A 25,280-nucleotide genomic window follows, 5' to 3' on the forward strand; every position below is an offset into this window, starting at 1 on the left:
AGCAATACCCCAACCTCTCACTGAAATCTTTTATAGCAACCCACATATTATACCAATACCCCCATAGGCGCACATGGCTTATTTCATTAGTCTTTTCACTGCTTATGGTAGTGTGTAGCACTACTTTGATGCTACATATTATACTAATGCCTCCACAAATTCCTTCTCTGGTGTACATCCATTCATCTGTATGTGAAAGGACTGAGATCCCACTTTCAGCATTGTCTTTAGAGGCCACCATCAGGGAGGTGTAGGTTATCCGTCTCAATATGGCCTTCTATGTGACTGATTCTGCATCTATGTACACAAACACCATCAGCGACATGCCCGTAGTACTCCCATAGGACATAACATCTCTATGCGTCTGACTAGCTTTCCTTGGTGCACCTTAGTAAATCTTCAAGTTTATTCGAGTAAAAAGACTGATTGAGTCGGGAGCCAAGCAAAAAGAGAAAACGGGTCAACCATGGACAAACCATGCTGCAATGTAAGGGGTACAAATACATGTTATTTACATGCAGTGGTTATACTGGCTGCTTATGCAACACAGATGGCAGACATCTTTATTTCACACTGCAATTTATTTTTGTGTTAGGGCACACCCCTCCTTAATTTAAATTTCTGCACCTTTTAAATTTGCCGCCACCAACCACCACCACCACCCTTCCCTACAGCACAGAATGGTTCTACCAAAGTGAAAAGTTACTTCCTCCTTTAGCTTGGCTCCTAACTCAGGATCAGCACCTAAGTGCCCAGGCTTCCAGCTCCTACTTCTGCACCACATGATATTCCCAGTGTCCCACTATCCGCAGATTGTAGTGTGATATTACTGACTGAATTCGCATCACAGGGATTTACTACAAATCCCTTGCAGGGACAGAGCTTGTGAGAAAGCTCTGTCCCTGCGAATCCCCTTTGGAGCCTTATCCCGGTATTTTCGCAAAAAATACAGATTAAGTGCTCCCGCATGCGTCGACCGGTCGCCGCTGCTCCCCCCTGGCACTAAGCTTGACCCCCCTCTCCCTTAATTACACTTACCTGCATGCTCCATACCTCCAGTCAGGTGATCTCCCATACTGCACTGGGACCCAATCACCTGATGACCGGGCAGCAGTGCACTATGGGAGACCAGCTGACTGGAGGTGGAATCATCACCGAAGGCTCGATCACCGGTCCCTGGAGTCAGGTAAGTAATTTTTATTTTTTTTTAACTATTTTTTTTTCTTTTTTTTACAGTAATCAGCTTGCGGTCTGTTTAGACCACACAGCTGATTACAAGGACCGACTCCCGTCTCTTCTCTCCCATTAGAGCAGGCCAGGAGTCCGGTAACCCGGGGAGACCCTGGATAACACCACCTCCAGGTGGCGTTATTATCACAGGGCTTTCCCCGATATTAAAAATAAAATGTGAAATAATAACTTTGGTCGATCACATTTCCCATTACAGTTATGGGAAATGCGATCTACAAATTCTACTCCAATTGCCCTGTAATAACAATAGGTGATGGTAAAATAATGTGAAAAGGGTGTGAAAACACCTTTTTTCACTTTTAGTCAAAATAATGTTAATAAATAGAGCCTTATGAGAGAATGATTTATCGTAAATACAAATATCTCATTTTATATCTCTCACATATATCATCTCTTTTATATTTTAGCTGTTTTAGGATAAGTAGTCAGTAAAAGAGCAGCTCAGCCATAGCGGTGTAAGCAATAAAGGCTCCATGTTATTGCAGCTGTCTAAAAAGAATTCTTCTTACAAGAGAAAAAAACGCCCTTTATTATGCAATCATTGCCTTTACCTCATTAAATAATCTCAACCAATAAAAATAGAGAGGAATTTGATAAGCAGAGAATAACAACTTCCACTGGACATAAGAATATTGTCTGGGTGATGCAGTATCCAAAGTGCCGTACATCTGGCTCACTGTATCTGTCCTTCTCAATATAGTCCTTGTACACACAGAGACAGGGTCACTGCTTATGTGTAGTTATATGTAATATTGGTGTTGCAGCGGTAATGAGAGAGCCTCCCGTAGTGTTGGCTTCCACTCTCCTGAAGAAATACTCCTGTACAAAAGAGAAAAGAGTCACATTAGTTACCTTCATTATGCCTCACAGATATTAGAACGGGATCGGTATGATTCACCCAACAGCGGCTGCCCGACATGGGTGAAAATCCTGATCGTCCCAAAGGTAAGTATTCACTAACCTAAATCCCTCCCCCCAGTGCCTAACCCTAATCCCCCCCTCTAAGTGCCTAAACCTAACCCCCCCCCCCTTCCCCACCACCTAAACCCATGTCCCTCGGAGGGGGTGCCTAACCCTGTCCCCCCGGGAGCCCTAAACCTAAACCCGGGCTCCCCGCACTCGGCATCACTTCGATCGGGATGCCAGTCTCCCGGCGTCGGTAAAATGACGGATGTCGCCTGTCATTTAACCCTCGCCGGGATAAAGCAGTCGGGAAGCCGGCTGTTGGGATTAGGTCCGCCGGCTTCCCGACTGCATACCATTAGAACAAGGTGTGGAGCTGCGCTAATAAAAAAATATATTAAATAAGATTATAGAACACTGGTAGGGCAGTAAGTGTCATGGCCACATTCATAATAATGCTGATTATATATATATATATATATATATATATATATATATATATATATATATATACACACATACATACACACACACACACACACACACAGTACTCGTAGGCAGGTGTGGAAAAAAATGCTGCAAAGTAAGAATGCTTTAAAAAAATAGAAGTGTTAATAGTTTATCTATCAATTTACAAAATGCAAAGTGAATGAACAGAAGAGAAATTTAAATCAAATCAATATTTGGTGTGACCACCCTTTGCCTTCAACACAGCATTAATTCTTCTAGGTACACTTGCACACAGTTTTTGAAGGAAATCGGCAGGGAGGTTGTTCCAAACACCTTGGAGAACTAACCACATATCTTCTGTGGATGTAAGCTTCCTCAAATCCTTTTGCCTCTTCGTGTAATCCCCGACTCGATGAAGTTGAGTTCAGGGCTCTGTGGGGGCCATATCATCACTTCCAGGACTCCTTGTTTTTCTTTACGCTGAAGATAGTACTTTATGACATTGGCTTTATGTTTGGGGTCATTGTCCTGCTGCAGAATAAATTTGGAGCCAATCAGACACCTTCCTGATGGTATTTAATGATGGATAAGTACCTGCCTGTATTTCTCAGTACTGAGGATACAATTAATCCTGAACAAATCCCCAATTCCTTTTGCTGAAATGTAGCCCCAAATTTGATAGGAACCTCCAACCATGCTTCACTGTTGCCTGTAGACACTCATTATTGTACCGCTCTCCAGCCCTTCAGCTCAGAACTGGCAGAAACCAGTGGGACCCAGGTACACCCATCTACTGTTTGGAGAAGTCTGGCCAGAAGGTGTCTTCGTGGAAGAATTGCGGCCAAGAACCATACCTTCGACGTGGGAACAAAGCCAAGCGATTCAGCTATGCAGAAATTTAAAAAAAATATTTGGCTGTAATAGAAGACAGTTTCTTCACCGTACAATAATGAGTGTCTGGAGGCAGTGCAGTGAAGCATGGTGGAGGTTCCTTGCAAGTTTGGGGCTGCATTTCAGCTAATGGAGTAGGGGATTTGGTGAGGATTAATTGTGTCCTCAGTGCTGAGATATTCAGTATAAAGAAGAACAAGGAGTCCTGGAAGTGATGATATGGCCCTGATATAATCATCATAGAATCGGTCTGGGATTACATGAACAGACGAAACTTCTGTGGCTGTAGGCTTGCTCAGATCCTTCTGTGGTTAGTTCTCCAAGATGTTTGGAACAACAGCCCTGCCGAGTCCCTTCAAAAACTGTGTGCATTTTTTCCACACCTGCCTAAAACTTAAGCTCAATACTGTGTGTGTATATATATATATATTTCAAACAAAGGTTTTTGGACCATGTATGTCACGCCAAAATAGCTGTCAGGCTGAAGGCTGCGTGTTCCCGCTGAGGATGACAGACCTGCAGTTTGCTTGACCACCCTGGCTTACTTGTGCTAAGTACTCATTATACTGTCATACCTCCTCATGATTTATGGGTTAACACAATCTATGTAGGCATTTTTTTTCCATGCTGCTAAGTGTTCTATAAAAACCTCTTTTTAGCATTTAAAGCGAATGTGCTGGCTCTTTGTTTGAACTCTAAAGAATAAATTTATAAGCCATGCACTCCAATAATTGTGCAGCTGGGTTCTGTAATATAAAAAAAATTATATATATATATATATATATATATATATATATATATATATATATATATATATATATATATATATATATATACATATATACACACACACGATTTCCAGCCCCCCACAATATATTTAACATATTGTGTTTTTTACAACTGATATTAAAATATTACTGTTAAGAACATGTCTTGACACTTACTTCCCTACCAGTTTTCTATAACCTTAGCTAATATAAGGTTTATTAGTGCTGTTCCACATCTTTTTCTTTTTTGGTTTGAGTTTGTGAAAAATCCAATCTAAATTCCTAATTTGGAACTATCTGATGTATTCCTAGTTTTTATTATATGTTTTTACACATGGGTGTTTATTCACTTTTATTATATATTATAAAATATATTAGCACTGAGGAAGGATTTTCTTTTAAGTTTACAGATAATGACTCATTCACATCAGACCCAGCCTCACTGGTGCTTATTGTCTAATGTCCATATCTCACACACACAACACACATTTAGGTCCATTTTTCAGTAGACAATTAAGCTACCAGTATTTTATGTTGGACACTAAAGAAAACCAGGGCACCCGCAGGAAACCCACACAAACACCGGGAAACCACAAGTGCCACATCGATAGTGACCGAATCAATAGAAAGTCACTGCTAACCAGTGTGCCATCCTCTTTGCTCAGCAGAAGGTCAACCAGACAAAAGCCATCATAAACTCCACTAAGTAGCCCAGTTCAGCTCCGTACAGTTCCTGGTCACCGCTCAGTGATCATTATGGTTATGTATTTGTTTGCTGGTGCTATATAAGTAAATGTTAATACTGTTGTGCTTTATAATTGGCATCTGTATACTGTATGCAGACAATATTTACACAGCCTCTATGAGACAGGAAATGGAAGAATAGTGGACTTCCCCCTCCCCTAAGGAGTTGGACACAGTGCCCTTCATTAATTTTGTTATGGGCACGATCATTCTTTGCAACCCACAGCATTACTTGAACAGGGGGATCAAGTGCACAATTTGGTGGCTTCCATCCACAGGTCACAAATGTGTCATACTTAGAAAGCCACAGCTGGCTAATAAACAGTGCACCAGAATGTGTAGTCTGTCCTGAAGAGAAGGTACAATCTCCCCACTCCTTAACAACCCACAGAATACAGTCTGTTACTACACAGCAGTGGCCGGCACTATGGTCTCCACACTGGCTCTTTATATGCAGCTTCACAGCCTCCTGTGGCAGATAAGTCTCCTGCAATCCTGGAACAGGTTCTCTTGCTCAGTACTCAAATGTCATTGGTCTATCTTCCAGGACAAATGCCTTTCTATTTTTCAGGTGAATGGAGTTGTCTCATGGTACATTGGGGGGGATTCTTCGTAGCTAGAGCCTGGCAAATGACCAAAACCAGTAGAAGAGGGGCCAACTTTTTTCCAGTGTGCTGCGTACAGAGGAGCTTCCACACTGTCTGTACCCACCTACAGGCACCGGTGCAGAGGATTTACTGAGTGTAACATTCTGTGATCTCCCCTGATATCACGTCTCATGGAACTTGGATCTAAGGTTTATACTGGGAAACACTATGGGGCTGAGCAGGTCACAAAATAAGCACAATTCACGCAAAAATATCATATTTAATTTATTTTGCATGTGGAAAATGTATTTAATAAAGCATGCACCCAAAAACAATGTATATCCTGAAAAACCGAGAAGGCAGCCATCAGCGTCACACCAGTGTGTTCACATCCAGCCAATCTCAAGCAGTCAGCTAGTGCTAGGTATATGACACCACCTGCTGCATTTACGGTCGCAGGCTGGAATCACCATCGATGATGGTGGACGGCGCCGGGCTTCAGCTTACTTAGGCTGGCTAGCTTGTGAGCCCAGGACACTGCAGATCCTTGACTAGCCACTCTCTGAAAATATGCTATGGCAGCCACCCCTGCACCGCCCCTTAAATGCCTCTGCCTGTCAATCAGGCAGAGGCATTCAAGGGTTTGCATGCGACTACTCAGGATCCATTCTGCACACTCGCAGAATGGGTCATGCGCAGATTCCAGATAATCGTGAATCTGCAATCAGCAGTGACCTTGCGTTCACAGCTGAATCAGGCCAAGAGTTTGATGATGACACTTTCTGTTACCAGTATGCCAGATTTGAACTAGAAATCTAAAATATTTTATTGGCTACATAATATTTTTCTCTGTTTAACAAAAAAGAAGATTTATGTGCTTACCTATTAAATCCTTTTCTTCGATTCCATAGGGAACACAGGCTCTACACTGGGTACAGGTTGGTGGGATGGAGTGTGGACACCACACAGTTAACTTTGTCAGACAAAGCCCAGGCTCCCCCCCCTCCCCCTATACCCCGCCCCCAGACACAGGCATTTCAGTTAACAAGCCTAAGGGCAAGGAGCGAGAAGGAAGACCGGCACGCACTCAGGTCCAAGCACACAAGAAATGTGAAAAGAAGAAACGAAGCAGAGCAAAGCTCCGCAAGCCACGTCCGTCAGGGTGGGCGTCCTGTGTCCCATATGGAATCGAAGAAAAGGATTTAACAGGTAATCACATAAATCTCCTTTTTCTTCTTCCTCCATAGGGGACATAGGCTCTATGCTGGGACAACCCAAAGCTAATCTCCTAAGGGAGGGAATGCTCCTAGGCTGCGCTGTGGACTCTCTGCCCAAAAGCCACACCATGGGTGGTGAATGTATCAAAGGAATAGAACTTCAGGAATTTATTGGCAGAAGACCACGTGGCCACCCACAACGTATCTGCATAAGCACCACGTCATACTGTCCACGACGTTCCCATCGACAAGGTTGAATGAGCCTTCACTACAGACGGTGCAGGAAGATCCGACGCAGCATAAGCGTGGCGATTAGTCAATGGATCAATCTAGCCAGCACCATTTGCTAAAGTCATGCAGGACAAAGAGAGCATCTGTCCTACGCCGATCCTTTGTCCTATCTCCATAAATCCGAAGGGCCCGCACGACATCCAGAGAGGCCTCCTCCGGAGAAGAACCCGGAACCTGGAAAGCAGGAACCACAATATCTTGATTGACGTGAAACCTGAAAACAACCTTAGGAATGTAACATAGTCGGGTCCGAAGGACAGCTCTGTCCTGGTGAAAGATTAGAAACGTAGCGTGACAGGACATAACTCAAGTCCGACACCCATCGGCAAGAACTTATAGCAAGGAGAAAGACAGACTTCCAGGTCCACCGTGTCCAAGGGCTCAAAGGGCGAAGATTGAAGGGCCCTAAGAACCAGACACAAATTCCAAGAAGCCACCAGCAGTATAAGCGGGAGTTGTACGTGGAGGACACCTTGAAGAAAGGTCTGATCAACCTGTCTGAAAGAGGACTGAAAGAGCTGAAACCTGCACTTTTAATGAAGCAAGGCGGAGGCCCAAATCCAGCCCCGTCTGCAAAAAGGAGAGAACCAGAGAGAGTCAAAATGACCTTAAGATTTCTAGCCGAACACCAGTCAAAGCAAGTCCTCCAAACCTGATGGTAAATCCTAGCTGAAGAGGGCTTACGGGCATTGAGCATAGTGTTAATGTCTGACCTGGAGAACCCCTTAGTCTCAAGAGCCACCCTGTCAAAGCAAGACGGGCCAGATCCGGATGAAAGCACGGGTCCTGAGACAGAAGATCTGAGCACAGAGGAGCTTCGACGGAAAGGCCTTGTAGATCTGCATATCAGACCCTCCGCGGCCAATCAGGAGCCACTAGGATCACCGTGCCACCTTCAAGCTTTAATTTGCAGAGGACCCGCAGACATAGAGAGATTGGAGGGAAGATGTGCAGTAGCGGAAAGGTCCACCGAACCGCCAGAGCATTCACCAGAAAGGCTGCAGGATATCTGGTGCGAGAGCAGTACTTCAGAACTTGGTGACTGTGTCAAGACGCCATCATGTTGATGTCCGGCAAGACCCAGCGAAAAACCAAGAGAAGAAAGACGTCCGGATGTAGGGCCCACTCGCCTGAATGAACGTCCTGGCGGCTTAGGAAGTCCACTTCCCAATTTTGCACTCCGGGAATGTAAACCGCCGACAGGGATGGAAGATGCCTTTTCGCCCAAAGAAGAATGCGCCTGACCTCCCTCATGGCAGCACGATTGCTAGTACCGGCCTGATGGGGTATGTAAGAAACAGCCATCGACTTGTCGCACTATACCTGGACAGAGCGACTCGCAGAAGAGGCAAAGCTCAACACAGGGCCCTGTAAACCGCTTGGAGCTCCAGAAAGTTGATCAGCAAACGGATCTCCTGGGCCTACCTTTGACCCTGGAAGGTCTGCCGACAGGAAAAACGAAAACTTGCGTCGGTTGTAAGAAGGACCCAGTCCTAAATCCAAAAGGGACAACCTATGGTCAGATTGGACCCCTGGAGTCAACACAAGAGAGAGTGACGTACCTCCTGAGAGAGAACAATCGTCTGGGACCTGAGATGTAGATGGGATTTGTCCCACCGGGCTTGAGTCTCCAATTGGAGAGGCCAGGAACATAACTGTGCATACTGCACCGTGTCAAAGGTAGAGACCAGAGAGCTCAGAATCTGCATGCAAGAGTAAATTGACACCCGGCGGTGATGCAGAAACAAACAAATCTTGGCTTGTAAGTCCCGAACCTTGTCTGCCGGGAGGAGCACCCGCTGAGTCCTTGAGTCCAGCAAGGCTCCTAAATGCACCATTTCCTGAGAGGGAGTTAGAGAGGATTTCTTCCAATTGATGACCCATCCGTGAGGCTGGAGAAGATCCACCGTGATTCAAATGTGCTCCCTGAGAACCTCCTGAGCCTGGGCCAGAAGAAGGCAGTCGTCCAAGTAGGGAAATATCGGATTCCCCTGTTCCGAAGATGAGCCACCATGAACTTCGTGAAGAAACGAGGAGCCGTGGAAAATGGCAAAGCCTGAAATTGGAAATGATCCTCCTGGGCCACAAACCTGAGGAATCGCTGATTATGGAGAAGGATGGGGACATGTAAATAGGCATCCTGGATGTCTAAGGAGGCCATGAAGTTCCCCAGCTCCATGGCCAGAATAATGGCGAAAAGCGATTCCATTCAGAACTTGGGAATCCTCAAGAACCTATTGAGAGACTTTAGGTTTAGAATCGGTCGGAATAACCCGTTCAACTTGCGAACCAGAAATAGACTGGCATAGAAGCCCGTGACCCGCTGAGACGCGGGAAACGGAACAATGACCTTGCAGGCCAGAAGAGAGCGAACGTACTCCCTCGAGGCTTCTGCCTTCTTCTGATCCAAAGAAAGATCTGTGGAAAAAAAAAAAACTGGGTTAGAGGATACTCTCGAAAAGTCAATGCATAGCCCTGGGAGATCTCCCCTCTTACCCAGGCATCCTCCGAATTCATCTTCCAAATTTCGGGAAAAAAAAAAAAAGAAGGTTTAGAAAAAAAGGTTTAGAATCCTTGGCAGAGGAACCCTGGGACCTAGAAAACAACAAACCCTTGGCTTTACCCTGCGGACAAAAGGACCGAAAATTAGAAGATTGCGACCTAGAAGCGGCCTCAGAAGGGAGAAAGGCAGTCTTAGATGCCGCCACTGTAACTGCGATTTTATCCAATTCTGGACCAAAGTGAACATTCCCCGAAAAGGGCAGAGCCTCAAGGGCCTTTTGAGAATCAGAATCCGCATGCCAGTAATGAAGCCAGAGAGCTCTCCTAGCTGACACTGAAGAGGCCGAAACTTGGAAGTTAGTATCCCAGTGTCTATAGTCACCTCCAAAAGATAAGAAACAGTCTCCCGGATATGCTCCACGAGAGACAAAATAACATTCCTGTTGGTACCTAAAGTAAGGCCATCCTCCAGGGCATCTGCCCAGCGACCAATGGCCTTGGCAACCCAGGCAGATGCAAGAGCCGGGCGAGCTACTGTACCCTCTTTAGAGTAAATAGACTTAAGGATCCGACGGATAGGAAGTTGGAGACTTATCTTAAGTGATGCACTGTTCATAAGAGGAAGACTGGTATTCTTAACTAGGTGGGCAACATGCGCATCAACCGGGGGAGGAGACTCACATTTAGCCCGACCAGCTCCCGGCAGAGGATAAAAAGTAGGAATGTGCTTAGAAACTAGGAAGCGCCTATTAGGGTGGGACCAAGCCTCCGCCAAAAGGTCCTCAAGCTGCGCTGAAAAAAAATTCTGAAACAGCCTTTTACCGTTTAAACACTGGAGCAATGGACACAGGAGCCGGCTCCGCATCCATGATTAGCAAAACTAATTTAAATGCTTTGATCAAGGAAACCACTTCTAAAACTACTTCTACCTGCGGCTGGGAATCCACATCAGAGGCAACAGATACATCCTCCTCCTGGTCGGAGGGAATATCAGTCAGATTCAATATCAGACAAGGGTGTAGAGCGGTCCCTCTTAGCAGACCTACGCTTAGAAGCGCGCTCACTGTCCAGCATCTGTTTGAAGGACTCGGACACCTGCGGTAATCACCGAAACTGAATGCATAAAGGACTACATACATGGAGGCTCCATAGCGAAAGGCAGCAAAGGGGATGGCATCACATTAGAAATCTGGGCCACACCTGAAGGGCCACCAGCAGGGTGGGCAACCACAGGGGCTGAGAGCATATCCACTACCTGTAGCATTACCTGGGATAACGAGGAAATCCAAGCCGGTTCCTAGCTAGCAGGCGCAGCTGGAGGGGTCTCGTGCTGTGAAGTATTAAAACAGCGAACACAGAGACCATCGTGGTCCAGAACCTGTGAAGAAAACACATCCGTACAAGCCCTGCAATTACCCAGCATAAAAGCACCTACCTCCTTGGGAGCTTTACCCCTGGAAGACATTGAACAGAAATCCAAGGAGAACCCCACACACCAGAGCCAGAACTGAGATGTGCAAATTAGGGCAGAGAATGTAAATGCACCACAGATAGACAAATAAGTGGGGCTATGCAGAGGCTGACTATGCAAAGTACATTAACAGTCAAACATACAGAAACATTCAATGCAATATAAGGCAGTAAGCGCTCAACAAACCAGCCCCAAACGGGGAGGAAAGAGAAATATGCATAACCTGACCACTGAGGGTGAGGAATACAGGGAGACCGGGAGCCTGCACACCCCAGACACTAGCTGAACTGCAGACACTCAGAAAAAGGCTGCCCAGCATATGTGAGGAGGGAAAAGAAGGAGGAATGACCCTGGATCAGACACTTATGAAGGAGCGTCCGGGGGCAGCGGAGGAGCCAGCGGGGAGAGCTGGCAAAAGGTAGCCTCTGCTCAGCGCCCTGCTGGACTAGTGGGGATGCGGAGAGGACTTGGGTCCCCACTGCCAGTGTCTCCCATACCAGCGGTAAGAAGCAGGGAGCCGCATTTACCTCTCCCCGGCTGCGAGCGCTCACTGAGACTGGAGCTCCGGCCAAGGACACTAGCCCAGTCACCGGCACTGGGATGATTGAGCAGCAGCGTAAGCATCCTCCAGGACGCCAAGCGCTGCACTCTCATTGTAAAATAAATAAAAATGAAATAAAAGCTGTAAACACAGCTGACACTGTGTGCCTGTCTACATAAAAAACCATTGTGGTGGTGAATAGAGGCCAAAATCTGAAAATTCTGTCAATGTCCCAATATTTATGGACCTGACAGATTGTATGTATGTATGTATGTATGTATGTATGTATGTATGTATGTATGTATGTATATATATATATATATATATATATATATATATATACACACATATATACACACACACAATCTCATAGATCCCCTTAGCATAGTTTTTAATTGATTATGTGTGTATGTCTGTCTAAAAAGTTCGGTGACTGGTCTGATATATCTGTATGCAACAAGGTCGCTCATGTGCGCTGACATGCATGGACATGTCTGGACCTGCCACCAGTCGGGGTTTGCCAGAGGCCACCGCACTGCCATTGCAGTCATTTCAACAGTGTGTCCCGAGCAGTGTGCCTCGGACAGCAATTTTTTTTCCCTGACTCATATCTTCTACATCAATACTTTCAAAGTGCTCAGTGACCAAGGATTGTCAGTGGTCAATCAGCGGGCGGACTACACATTATATGCTGGGAGTGATTACACAATAACCGACCGTACTGCAGCCGGTCCTGAGCTGGAATCTGTAGCGGCTTCATTCACTCCTACAAGCCATTTATGACAGACCGCTATCATACGCGGCACAGATACCCGGTGACAGCACGGAGCATCTACCATTTACACTGGAGCTCCAGAGCACTATCAAGGCTTGTGAGCAGGGCCTTCCTACCTATACATCTGTCTGTTATTACACAGTTTTGTTCTATTAATGTTTACAATTGTAAAGCACAATGGAATATGCTGCGCTATACACTACCGTTCAAAAGTTTGGGGTCACTTAGAAATTTCTTATTTTTGAAAGAAAAGCTCTGTTTTTTTCAATGAAGATAACATTAAATTAATCAGAAATACACTCTATACATTGTTAATGTGGTAAATGACTATGCTAGCTGCAAACGTCTAGTTTTTAAAGGAATATCTACATAGGTGTATAGAGGCCCATTTCCAACAACCATCACTCCAGTGTTCTAATGGTACATTGTGTTTGGTAAGCGCGTTAGAAGACTAATGGATGATTAGAAAACCCTTGTGTAATTATGTTAGCACAGCTGAAAACAGGTTTACTTGTTAGAGAAGCTATAAAACTGGCCTTCCTTTGAGCTAGTGGAATATCTGGAGCATCACATTTGTGGGTTCAATTATGCTGTCCAAATGAAAAAGAGAACTTTCATATGAAACTCGACAGTCTATTCTTGTTCTTAGAAATGAAGGCTATTCCATGCGAGAGGTTGCCAAGAAACTGAACATTTCCTACAACTGTGTGTACTCACACAGAAGAACATTTGTGAGACACAGAACAAGTGAAAAGATGCTTGAAGAGTGCCTGACGCTATCTGTTATGCATGGTGGAGGTAATGTGATGGTCTGTGACTGCTTTGGTGCTGGTAAAGTGGGAGATTTGTTCAAGGTAAAAGGGATTTTGAATAAGGAAGGTTATCACTCCATTTTGCAACGCCATGCCATACCCTGTGGACAGCACTTGATTGGAGCCAATTTCCTCCTCCAACAGGACAATAACCCAAAGCACACCTCCAAATTATGCAAGAACTAATTTAGGGCAGAAGCAGGCAGCTGGCATTCTGTCTGTAATGGAGTGGCCAGCGCAGTCACCAGATCTCAACCCCATTGAGCTGTTGAGAGAGCAGCTTCAGTGTTCGCAAATAAGCATATTTTACCAGATATTGGGCACTGGGGACACAGATAGACTCTCATTGGCTGCTGCTGTGGAAAGCCATGCTGGGATCAAGTGTCTGATCCCAGCATCGGCACAGCATCTGTGCCCGGCACAGGGACAGTGTGTTTGTTCCCAGCGCCGTGTAAGCCACCGCAGCGGGTACCTGGTGAAGGGACCGCCTGGTCCCTTCCACCAGTGTCGGCAGTAAAGTGGCAACGGGAGAAGCTTGGCTCCGCGTGCAAGCTAAGCGGAGCTCGCTGCCCAGATGCTAAGAAGCGGCGGCGGTTGTTTGGCACTGGCCGCGAGCAGTTTGGCTCGCGGTCCAGCAGCCAATAGGAGGTAGACGCGACGAGCCAATCGTGGCTCGATGCGTCAGCCACACCCACTCACGGCGTCTTGAATTAGACGCCGCTGAGCGGGAAACTTCAATCTGGCGGCGGAGGGGAGGAGTGAAGACCTCCCAAAGACAAGAGAAGAGCAGCGCGGCAACAGTTTTGGCGTTCGCGCAAGAGGCCAGAAGACTGCGTGATCAAGGAGGAAGAAAGGAAGAGGCGGCACCACTGGCCAGGACAGGGCCAGCGGCAGAAGAATGAAGCTGGGGACCTAAGAGGACTGCAGGGGTGGAAAGAAAAAGAGCTAACGAAGCTCCCTCCCCCCTCCGCAACCTCTTCCACCGTACGGGTAGGCGGCCTTGGGCCACCATTATTTAACCCTTCCCTATACCACCAGGGTTGTAGGCCTAATTGAAGGTTTGAGTGACCTGGCATTAAGCCCAGGTCACTAAAGGGCAAATAGGTGTGCCAATACTGGGGGCAATGCATAGGGGATAAACTACTGGGGGCAATGCATAGGGGGTTTACTACTGGGGGCAATGCATAGGGGGATTACTACTGGGGGCAATGCATAGGGGGATTACTACTGGGGGCAATGCATAGGGGGATTACTACTGGGGGCAATGCATAGGGGGATTACTACTGGGGGCAATGCATAGGGGGATTACTACTGGGGGCAATGCATAGGGGGGGGACTACTAGGGGCAATGCATAGGGGGCATTAATGTGCGGCATAATGTTTAAGGCCGGGCATGGCTGTGTGGCATCATTTGTAAGGGCTATTACTGCATGGCACAATGTGTAAAGACCGGGCATTAGTGTGCGGCATAATGTTTAAAAACCGGGCATGGCTGTGTGGCAAAATGTGTTAAGACCAGGCACTGCTGTGTGGCATAATGTGTAAATGGCATTAATGTGCTGCATAATGTGTAAAGGCAGGGCATGGCTGTGTGGCATCATTTGTAAGGGGTTAGGGGAGGTCTGAGAGGCATATGGGGAGCTCTAAAGCATAAATTATGATGGGACCCAGAAATGGTCAGGTAGGACCCCATTTTTTTTTTTTTTAAAGTGGAGGTCCCTGGGCCCCACATATATTGTCACTCACCGCGATCACTGCAACTTGACCGTATGGTACGCAAGAAGTGCCCATCAAGCCAATCCAACTTGTGGGAGGTGCTTCAGGAAGCGTGGGGTGACATTTCTTCAGATTACCTCAACAAATTAACAGCTAGAATGACAAAGGTCTGCAATGCTGTAATTGCTGTAAAAGGAGCATTCTCTGACGAAAGCAAAAAAGTTTGAAGGACAAAATTATTATTTCAAATAAAAATCATTATTTCTAACCTTTCCAATGTCTTGACTAGATGTTCATTTTGCAACTCATTTGATAAATAAAAGTCAGTTTTCATGTAAAACACGATATTGTCTGGGTGACCCCAAACTTTTGAACGGTAGTGTATAATAAATAAAAATAATAAATAAATAATTCCACTGATGATGGTAATATCACACAGGTCTAGAGCACATATCTTGATATTGGAACTGTGTTTATTTTAGAACCTATGACCTTTCCACATGATATCTATTTATCTAGACCAGCTATTGTAGATTATTAGGGTTAACTTTGTTAAAAAATGTATCCAACATAACATAGTTATCTTTTGTATGAGTCAGCTACTTCAGGTGTTTTATTTTATATTGTATTTTATATGTATGGTATGAAAGGAGTCTCCTATAGTATATGCTATATGGTTTTTCATGATAATAAATACTAGTTTGATCACACAGTGACAATTTTATGAGTATTAATTATAGGATTGCGCAGCCAATAACTTCTATCATATACAAGTCTAGAATATAGTACAAAATTTTCTTCCTTGGCAGCTGCAACCAGTTAATTACCCGATCACAGACCACACTGTGAGCTCTAGGGTCAGCCAAAACTTTCCATCTTTTTTCCTATCCCAAGGACCTATAACAGAGACCTCCAGTTGCGCCAACTAAAAAGCAAGAATTAGGTGCACTGGTGTAGAAAATACAGTTCGGTCCTGAATGGCTATGGCATCATCCAATCAGGCGCTGGCTGTCATTTCAGTTACTGCATTGCAAACTGCTGCTCTCCAAGAGAGATCCCTGAGTACACCCTGTAATACAACTTTATATAATCTCCATACCTTACAGCCGACAGCCAGAAGCACGTGTAGAAGCAACATGCTTGTTACCATGCCAAGAGACACCATTTTGTTGTCTTTGCGGATGTGTGGCCAGAAGGCAAGAATGAGGACAAAGCCAGAGAGGCACATGGCCACAAGTAGGATAATCCAGCGGAAGATTTCAGAAGGGAATACACAGAGTACCTGAGAACAGAGCAGAGATGCTTCAAATCGTTATTCCTGTACAGGTTCTTGATACAGTCCTGGCTACTCTTTAATAATTAAAAGGTGTTTTACACCATAGGACCTGCTGTACGGATGTGATTTAATGCTGTGGTGACTGCTAGTTATAATGTTTCTGTGGCTCTGAATGGGCTAAACCATCACAAATAATGGTAAACAGTGTCCTGATTTTCCAGTAAATAGGAGAGGACTCCCAATTGTATTGTGACACTGATCCCCAGCAACTCTCCCCACTACATGACAGAACTGGGCCGGTGTCACACAAATGATGGGAACCCTAATGGAAAGAACTGATCTGGGGAAATAATAAATTGTATGTACTCCTACCTCTCCACAAAGGTGTAAAATATTATCATCCCTCAATTACCAGCAGCCCTAACCAGGCTACAGATCTTTAATAGTGTCTGAAGTGTTGCTAAAATACACTACAGGGGGAATGGGGTTCAAATATTAAACACTACATATCAGGTTCTCTTACTGAATCATCAGTGACCCTGCTCCAGTTTACGAAGCAATCCTTCTACAGCATGTACAAAGCATGCGTTACCTAGGAGACTAATACCCCTTTTACACCGGAGCTAAAACCCGGGTTTTTGAAGGGTTAACCCGGGCAGCTCCCTGGTGTAAAAGGGCAGAGGGTTGGATCGCCGGGTCGAGTGACCCGGCAATCCAACCCAGGTAACTAGCAGGGTTTAACACGGGCGTAGCCCGTGAAACCCTGCTATGGGAACAGCGCACTCCGGGTCACAACGACCTGGAGTGCGCTGCTAGCCGGCCGATTGGTTCGGCTTCAGTGGCGCTTGGAGATGACGTCATCTCCAAGCGTCCACTTTCACTCCGCAAAAGCCGGGTCTATGCAGACCCGACTGCGGTGTGAGCTGCGCTGACTCGGGAATATCCCGAGTCAGCGCCGGCAAAATTCCGGGTCTGACCCAGATAGGAACTTTGTTCCAACTCCGGGTCAGACCCGGAATTTAGGTGGAAAAGGGGTATAAGAGTCAAAAATCGTACTACTTCCACATTTTAAATATTCATGAAAGATGCAAAGGAGAGCAACACCAAACTGCTAAACTAGATCTGTTTTCTCTAATGGATGGAACAGACCCAATGATGGGCAGGTTTGGTCATTTATAAACATACATTAAGTTTTATTGTCTCATATCTTACAAAGGCTCCGATAAATATGGCCATGTCTTTGGGGGTCAGATTTCACATTAGCCAAAGCAGCCTGGATAACACAGCGTTCTATAGAAAAAACTGTCATACACACACAGAACAGCTAAGCGATACTCACTGTGGATGGGATAAACGCAGACAAAGAGTACCCATAGACGCACACGGTCTCCATGAAGCTGTAGGTCCCGACAGACTGGCTCACCCCTTTCCTCCACTGTAGAAATCCCCAGAGACCTAAAGGCACCAGCCAGGCATAACTGTATATGGCAATACCAGCAACCGTTACTGTGAGAGCAGAAAATACATCACCAAAGATATCATCCTCAACACAGCGGACAGCCACAGACAAGCACTAATTGTAGAGGAACTAAAAGCTTGCACTGACCAATAGAACACAGGCCTAGTTTCACAATGCAGTGCAAACAAGGAGACTAGCCTAGATGAGTGAAGAGAACAGACGGGGAGAGACAGGAGAAGACTGTGGGACAGACTTTGCAGTGCAGAGGAAAGTAGACTGTTCTTTAGGAATAGGGCCTCATAAATATTAGTCTGTGATTCGGTGAGGTCAATGGGTCCAATCATACTATGAGGCTGCACTGTGGTTCAGCATACAAAATGGGTTCCTCAAATTGTGTGTAGATCAGAGAATTAAAGGAAATAGACTCACCCTTGTGGAACTGTGGACTGTAGTTATAACCTGGATGGCCGCTCAACTGAATAAATGTCGCCAGGTTCCCCACAACAGTGACCGTGATCACCAGCGTGGCACATATCCAGAATGGCCCTGTACGGGAGGGAAAGTGAGTGTGCTAATGATGAAGATAAGCTCCACAAGCCGGGGGACGAGCAAACTTACCATATAGATCTGGGTTGTTACGCAAGTGATGTTTCACAAAGTTCCTCCCAGGAATAGGGATGAAGGAAGCTTTGATCCGGTCTAATACCTAAAATTAAACAACAAGGCGTTAGGCTGACTGCACAATATATTGTGGGGCATTTACAGCTATGTGAAAGATCGAAATTCATCAATTCATGCAGGAAAGAGATTTCATAGATCAACAGCTTGAAGAATATTCACTTCAAAATAACGGGAAGCCTCCTAAAGAGTGGACAAGTTACCAATGGCAACCAGCTTCTAGATAGCATTCATCAAGTGCTTGCTATAAAATGATTGGTGTTATGGGAAACTTCTGCATACTTTATAAGGCTTGAAACATCTCCCTGCACACTGACTATACTACATCTGCTGTGTGATTGGTCTGGGATACTCTGCAGTAATGGAATTAGTGACTGGTTTACCTTTGCAGCACATACTGTAGATACCATTTCACACATGTAGCTTCCCAGACCTGGATTATTCATCCCTGTCCCGAATTCTTATTTTATTTATCCAATTATTATATTCAATTGTTTTTATATTACGTATGCAGCTTTACCAGTCTCTGAATAACTTAAGAATGTTGTATTGTTTACCGCGTAGTTCCTTATTCTATAAATGCATAAAAACATCTTAAAGAATACTCTTTACCTGTACTGATTTTAGTTTGACCCATTTCATATATACTTCGTAACAATAACTATTTATTATTTTAGCCTCTCTCCATTCAAGTTAACTCTATGGGGTATATTTACTAAAGTGAGAGTTTTTAGAAGGGGAGATGTTAATTATAGCAACCAGATTCTATTTAACATTTAAATAGCACATTCTACAAAATAATAACTAGAATCTGATTAGTTGCTATGGGCAACATCTCCACTTCTAAGAATTCTCACTTTAGTAAATTTACCCCTATGTATTTTTTAGGGACAAAAAGCATTTTGGATTATTATTATTAATAAGCCATTTATCTATCGCCAGTATACTCCATAGTGCTTTATATAGGTTGAGCCACTTTAAACCAGCCCACCTCGAGAATGGCTTTGTGGCAAAACGTAGGGTACTGTTAATATACGGTAAGGAAAAAAAAACTAGAAACTACAGTAATGCCTACATTAATTTTCATAATATTAATGGACTAAATGTTTGGTCTCACAAAGTATGTTGGTGATGGTTTCCCTGTGTATGTAAACATTTTTGTGGTTACTTAATGGATCCCGTGCACACACGAGATTCCACGGAAGCAATCCTTTCTTGCAGAGAACAAAGCATTCTGGGGAATGGCACAATGCACTTAATTTCAGCTCCAACCGTTTTCGGCTGGCAAGGTGCTGACCTTGAAGACGCGGACCACGAGAGAAGGCACTAGACACTATCAGTTGCACTACAGGCTTGAGGGGGGACAGTTTAAGTGGCTCAACCTGTAGTTCTTCCATTAGCATTATTTACTAAATTAATTCAACTGACATTTTATGCATAATATATTTAGTCTTCCCACTAGGCTGTTATAGCAGGGCGCTGCGGTATGCCGGATTTTAAAATGGAAAATGCGCCATGCCCTACCTGCCAGCACCCTGATGAAACAGCCTGCTAGGTGCCGTGTAGGGGGAAATTGCGCTGCAGCGCTCACATGCGCACGACATCTATTCACAGTGTGGGGAGAGCTTGGGGACAGCCCGGCATGTCCAAGAGCGACAAAAAAGAAGGGTGTGTGTCTTAATACGCCCCCTTCTCGTTGCCATGCACTCTTTTCAGGTGCAAGCAAAAGTGCCCTTTCTTATGGTCCGAGCGCCCTGCCCAGCGCCGGACTTAGAATTAAAACTAATATTGGACAGCTTGTACTGTTACAGGGATGCCATAGGTGGGCACTTTACTAGCCTATAGCTCTACAAGTGTGGGCATTAATAAAGGATGGCATTTTCTGTGTCCATTTTGTTAAGAGAAGCGTATTTTTTTATAATAGCATGTGTGAACAGGCTATAAGTTAGCCTTTGATGACAGATGTTTAGTAATAGGTGCAATCATTTAAGAAATGTGCAATTTAATAACATACAGAATACTGGAAGTGAAAAATAACACATTTTGTCAACAACGTAAAGGGGCATTTTGTTTGTTTTTTGGGAAGAACCTTATAAGAACCTATATTATATTTCTGCCCATCATAGAATTTACTTTTCTACATTTAAAAGCGGTGTAAGAAAAACCTAAGAAAAGGCATAGTGATGGTAACATTGTAAAGAATGGGAGCTGGAAGTGTTCTTAATAAAATAGTAATACTGAACCTCCCAGGAAATAGCAAACTGAATATCAACAATTCACTCTTGTTAAAGTTTCTGTTTAGTTTTTTTTCATTCTTATCCTGTATTACTATTTATACTATGATTGTACAAAGTCTGATCCTAGTCAGATATGTGCAGTGGGACAGACAATGCACGATAAGGCACTAAGACCCCTTTAACTCCTTCCCCCATTAAAGGCTCCCACTATGGGTACAGAGAAGGGACTGTGGCAAAGCTCCTTCGTGTGGGGGAGGGATGAGAGACCCATTGACCGGGCTTTCACCAGATCCAATATAAAAATGTTATTTATCATGGCACAGTGGTAAGTACCACCTAATCTGACCAGTTTGGAAATTGAATGTTCTCATAAAAGCATGGGCCTCATCCCCCAGTCCAAAAACATACAAGTAAGTTAACTGGCTTACAACTAAACTGGGTCCAGTGGGGGGTAATTTTTTTTGGGGGGCCTCAACTAATGCACGCCCAATGGTGTAATTCAATTGTTGCTCCGTTCGGGTGTGAGAGTGCCGACATTTCTGCTCGTAGCTTCCCGAGGTGGCAAGCTGAAATGTGCAAGAAGTCAGCAGCTTGGGTGCCCAAATCAAGGACTTTATACTGGTTTAGCCACTTTACGACACCAGACCCGGCGCGAAAAGCAGAATTAATGGGATCCCAAAACAATTGAATTGCTTTGTCAGATGCCCATTAATTTTTGCCGCCCAAAAAACAATTGTTTTCCCTTCAGTGTGTGGCAAGGAAATTAGATTGTAATCTCCACTAGGCAGGGACTAAAGCACACTAATAAGTATACTGTGGCACTATATAAAGTACTATGTTGTCACTATATAAAGTACCATTTTGTACATCACAGTTGTGCCCAGCTAACACCTGTATTCAAATACCTGATAGGTGTCTATATCAAAAAGCTCCTGGTAGTATTGGAAGGTCCAAAAGCCAGAGGATTTCTTCTGAGGTGAGAGGAGCTGAAAGGAGAGAATGACAAAGGCAAGAAGATCTAAGATAAAACGTCACTTTCATTGACCCGATCAATAAGCTGTTAAGCGATACGTGCGTCAGGGAGACACGAGGCACACGCTGCTGGCGTGTTTATTATAATTGATCAAACCCCCTCGGAATATGTTTAAATGTTGAATCAAATACACGTGAATAATAATTGCATGACTGTTTGTTAGTGGTCATAGGAGCAGTATGTGCAAGACAATGGTTATTAATATCAGTATGGAAAGTCACAAAAAACCGCTAATGCTGATAATGAATCCGCTATGGCTAGAAGCTAATCCTTTTGTTTATACTCTCAGTGCTGTGAGACATGAATGTATAGTACTTGAGAACACTGTAATGAATATGTATTGAAAGGAGACAGGATATATACTATGTTTCCATATAAAAGGTAATATTGTGTAACAACCTAAAATGAGCACTTAGAGCCTCTAATGATCACAGGGGTGAGACTCATATATAAAAGGAGAACTAGCCCAGGTACTGGATAGGAATGAGAGGACTCTATATACTGGAACAGCGAGATATAATCTCTGACTGATACATAACAGTATGCCTGACCAATTAAAATAGAGCCATATTTTTACAATTACAAAGGATAAATGTGACAGTGCGTATGATATTGCTAAACATACCCCCATACTGGTTGACTAATATTAATGAAGTTGCTAATTATATTTAATGCAACTGATCTAGTAGTTACCTTTATGGAGACCAAAGGAGGATTATAATATTGAAAATAAAACTGTTGTATAATTAGAACCACTACTGCTCTAATTTGTGGATTATATACTCCTAATTTGGGGTAACCCAATTTACTTAATATGGTCATTAATGGACAAACAAGTACCTATGACTAACAACATATATTTTACTGTCTCCAGGACAATGTAATCTTAATAGAGGACCCTTTATAAGATTTATTGCATATGATAACATATTGTGCCACATTATACTCATACTAGGAGATTTGCTTCATGTGTAAATTACTGAGGAGTTAATACCAATAATTAGGTGTCTTGAGATCATCATAATTATTTTTATTTCACTTTCACAAACTTGATTTTAATTTCAGTACTTCGCTGGCATTATTCTAAGATAAGTCATTAAAAGTTATAGTTTAACATTATGTCATTATTCCTAATTTGCTGCAATATTGTGTTCAGATTGCTCAAATTGAGGTTCACGAGTTCCCCACATAGGAATACTTTTCTTTTTAGTTTATAATTGTATGTGCTATTCCTGGGTGCACAACTGTAATTACACTAGTATAATACGGAAGAACTAATTGGATTCTTTAGCATCACCTTTGATAAAGAGCCCCAGTGCTTGAAACGCGTCAGGTCACTGCATACTGTTGGAAGACCCTACCTGGAAACATCTGAACAGCGAGTCACACAGGGGAAATCCAGAAATCCCGTTTGCAATACAACGCTGTTTTACATTTTCTATTTGATACGGGCCCATCCATAAGGATATATTTCTTCATTGTTTTTGTTTATTTGATGTTGTGCTCATGATTAGAACCTATTATCAACATTTTATGGCTTCTAAGCTAATTGAATAAATGACCTAAAAGTTTTATTGCACTATTGTGCCCCTTTATTTTCTATCTTTAATTACATATGTACCGTGGACGTCAGAAAACGTTTATCTACTTAACAAGTATAGTATCATTCTATTTTCATTATACCATCATTGTTTATTATTAGCGCTTCACAACTTCACATTGTTCCTATTTCTATCTTTTGGGTTACGGGACACCCTATGTTGAGCACCTCAGGTTGCTTTAATATTGCGCACTTGAAGTTCTAGCTACACCATTTTGTCTAATTGGATTCTGAATGTGTGCGGGTATTTTGCTCTGTTTTCTATCACTTTCATTCACCCCCAGAAGCCAGCCAGAGGAAGGTGTGCAGAAAAAATTCCCCATAAACTAGTTACCTCTGTCTGATCCGTCTCACCCTGTTCTTCCTCACTATCTCCACCCATGTGTAACGTGGCGTGCTCCGTCCTCTTCTCATCGCTGAGGCTCATGGTCGTGGCATTCGGACTAGCAGCAAGAAGGTCAGCAGCTTCATCGAACTCTGCGAATGCAAGTTGTACAATCAGATGATGGTCACAAACTCTTGTGCCAGCAAATTTAGTTTTAACCTCTATAGGAGGGAAAATATTCAAACACAACATGCTGGGCAGTCTATTGGGTTCACGGGCCTTAGACATACCCTGGAGTTTGCTGTATGGGGGACCCTGTATTTATACAGCCAGGTACCTTTAGATTACCTGCACTAAACATATTTTTTCTCTGGAGTCAATTCAATTAGAGGTGATGCCAGCTATTTATTCTGCATATGCGGTAGCCCCTCTGGGGCTGTGATCTAAAATGCACAATTTAGGGGCATTCCAACAGCACATGGCAGGCACGGTCTGCAATTCCTCCCTCCTGGTGTGTATATCTGCATCAACGGTTAACAAAATTTAAAGAAGCGCTCCCCTAAAACTTCTTAAGGTGCGAACACACTGTGCGATCAGGAAAGACAGTACGATTACGACATTGTAATCGTACCGTCGTTCCTGATCCCCTGCAGTGCCTACACTGAACGATCAATCGTTCAGTGGAGGCACACTCCATCATTCCTGAACATGGGCAATCTGTCGTTATCGGCAAATTGGCCTGCATGTTCAGGCGATGGACAATGTCGGAAACGACCAGCGGGCGCGCGCATCGCTGGTCGTTTCCTACATTTTAGTGCACGATTACGATGTCGTAATCGTGCAATCGCCCAGTGTGTACGCACCTTTAGCCAGGTTCTACATTATAACTGGCAGAAGTTGGACTTCATCCACCTTAGTCCAAACACACCACTCAAACTGCCTGTCCTAGGCGTATCCTTGACACCACCGTGAGTCGCAACAGGGAACAGCAAATGTTCCACTGCCCCTCAGCTAAATGTTCCAGGTCTCCCCTTTCTGCACAGGATCACCCCATTTGTGTCACTCACCCTTAAGGGTTAATTTACTAAGCCTTGGAGAGAGATAAAGTAGATGGAGATAAAGTACCAACCAATCAGCTCTTAAATGTCATTTGTCAAACACAGAATGTAAAGTGACTTAGGAGCTGATTGGTTGGTACTTTTTCTCTCTCTCCAAGACTTAGTAAATAGACCCCATAGTGTATAGCTATGCAGAGGATAAAGGCGTGTACATGCCATAGCAGTCAGGGGTAATGTGCATTGTGCAGAGCTGTCATACAATGTAGAAACTTACTGGAGGGGTGTATATGGCCACATGCATGTCACACACTAAACTACCTGTGCTATGTACTACCAGCGAGCTGCCTACACGTCACCGCTACAGGAGAGACGTCTAGCGAGCGTCTATACCGCGCTGTGAGTAGCAGTTTGAGCCGTCATTGTCAATGGGTAGACATGTACCTGCCGGTACCGCCGTACAAGTAACATGTGCAGCGCCGCGGGGAGCCGCCTCGTCTCGTACCTTGAAACTGGAGCTGGTCGGCGGCCGCCATCTCAGCAGCAACAGCTGAGCGACCTGGTCATGTGACCACTGCTGACTCTCCTGCTGCCTCCATCACACAGCGGCCGCGTCACCACCACAAAGCAGGGCCGTACCAACTGCTCTTCACCTGGGGGGCGTCACCACAGCTGGGCTTACCAACTGCTCTCCTCGGG

At 44.3% G+C, this 25,280-nt stretch overlaps 1 protein-coding gene across 1 annotated transcript; it reads right to left on the reverse strand.

Annotated features, from left to right (window-relative positions):
* Positions 1–1,762: 1,762 nt before the first annotated feature.
* YIPF2 (Yip1 domain family member 2) lies at positions 1,763–25,229 on the reverse strand. Its single transcript, XM_088462187.1, has 8 exons — positions 25,087–25,229; positions 23,536–23,678; positions 21,474–21,554; positions 18,272–18,359; positions 18,083–18,199; positions 17,534–17,700; positions 16,018–16,200; positions 1,763–2,070 (listed from the first exon to the last, which is right to left on the reverse strand). The coding sequence occupies exons 1-8, from the start codon at positions 25,115–25,117 to the stop codon at positions 1,975–1,977; spliced, it is 906 nt and encodes a 301-aa protein (XP_088318313.1). The 5' UTR covers positions 25,118–25,229; the 3' UTR covers positions 1,763–1,974.
* Between the last annotated feature and the right edge of the window lie 51 nt (positions 25,230–25,280).

This window comes from Taudactylus pleione, unplaced genomic scaffold (assembly GCF_031769625.1).
Source record: "Taudactylus pleione unplaced genomic scaffold, aTauple2 ptg001161l, whole genome shotgun sequence".
NCBI lineage: Eukaryota > Metazoa > Chordata > Amphibia > Anura > Myobatrachidae > Taudactylus > Taudactylus pleione.

What these genes read in the sequence shown, in the direction of transcription:
- YIPF2 (XM_088462187.1), bottom strand. Translation starts at nt 25,117, where the DNA reads ATGGCGGCCGCCGACCAGCTCCAGTTTCAAG. An exon ending in TAACAACCCAGATCTATATG is followed by an intron (nt 18,200 to 18,271) that starts GTAAGTTTGCTC and finishes CCTCCCGTACAG; the next exon opens with GGCCATTCTGGATATGTGCC. An exon ending in TTCTGGCTGTCGGCTGTAAG is followed by an intron (nt 2,071 to 16,017) that starts GTATGGAGATTA and finishes TCTTTTGTACAG; the next exon opens with GAGTATTTCTTCAGGAGAGT.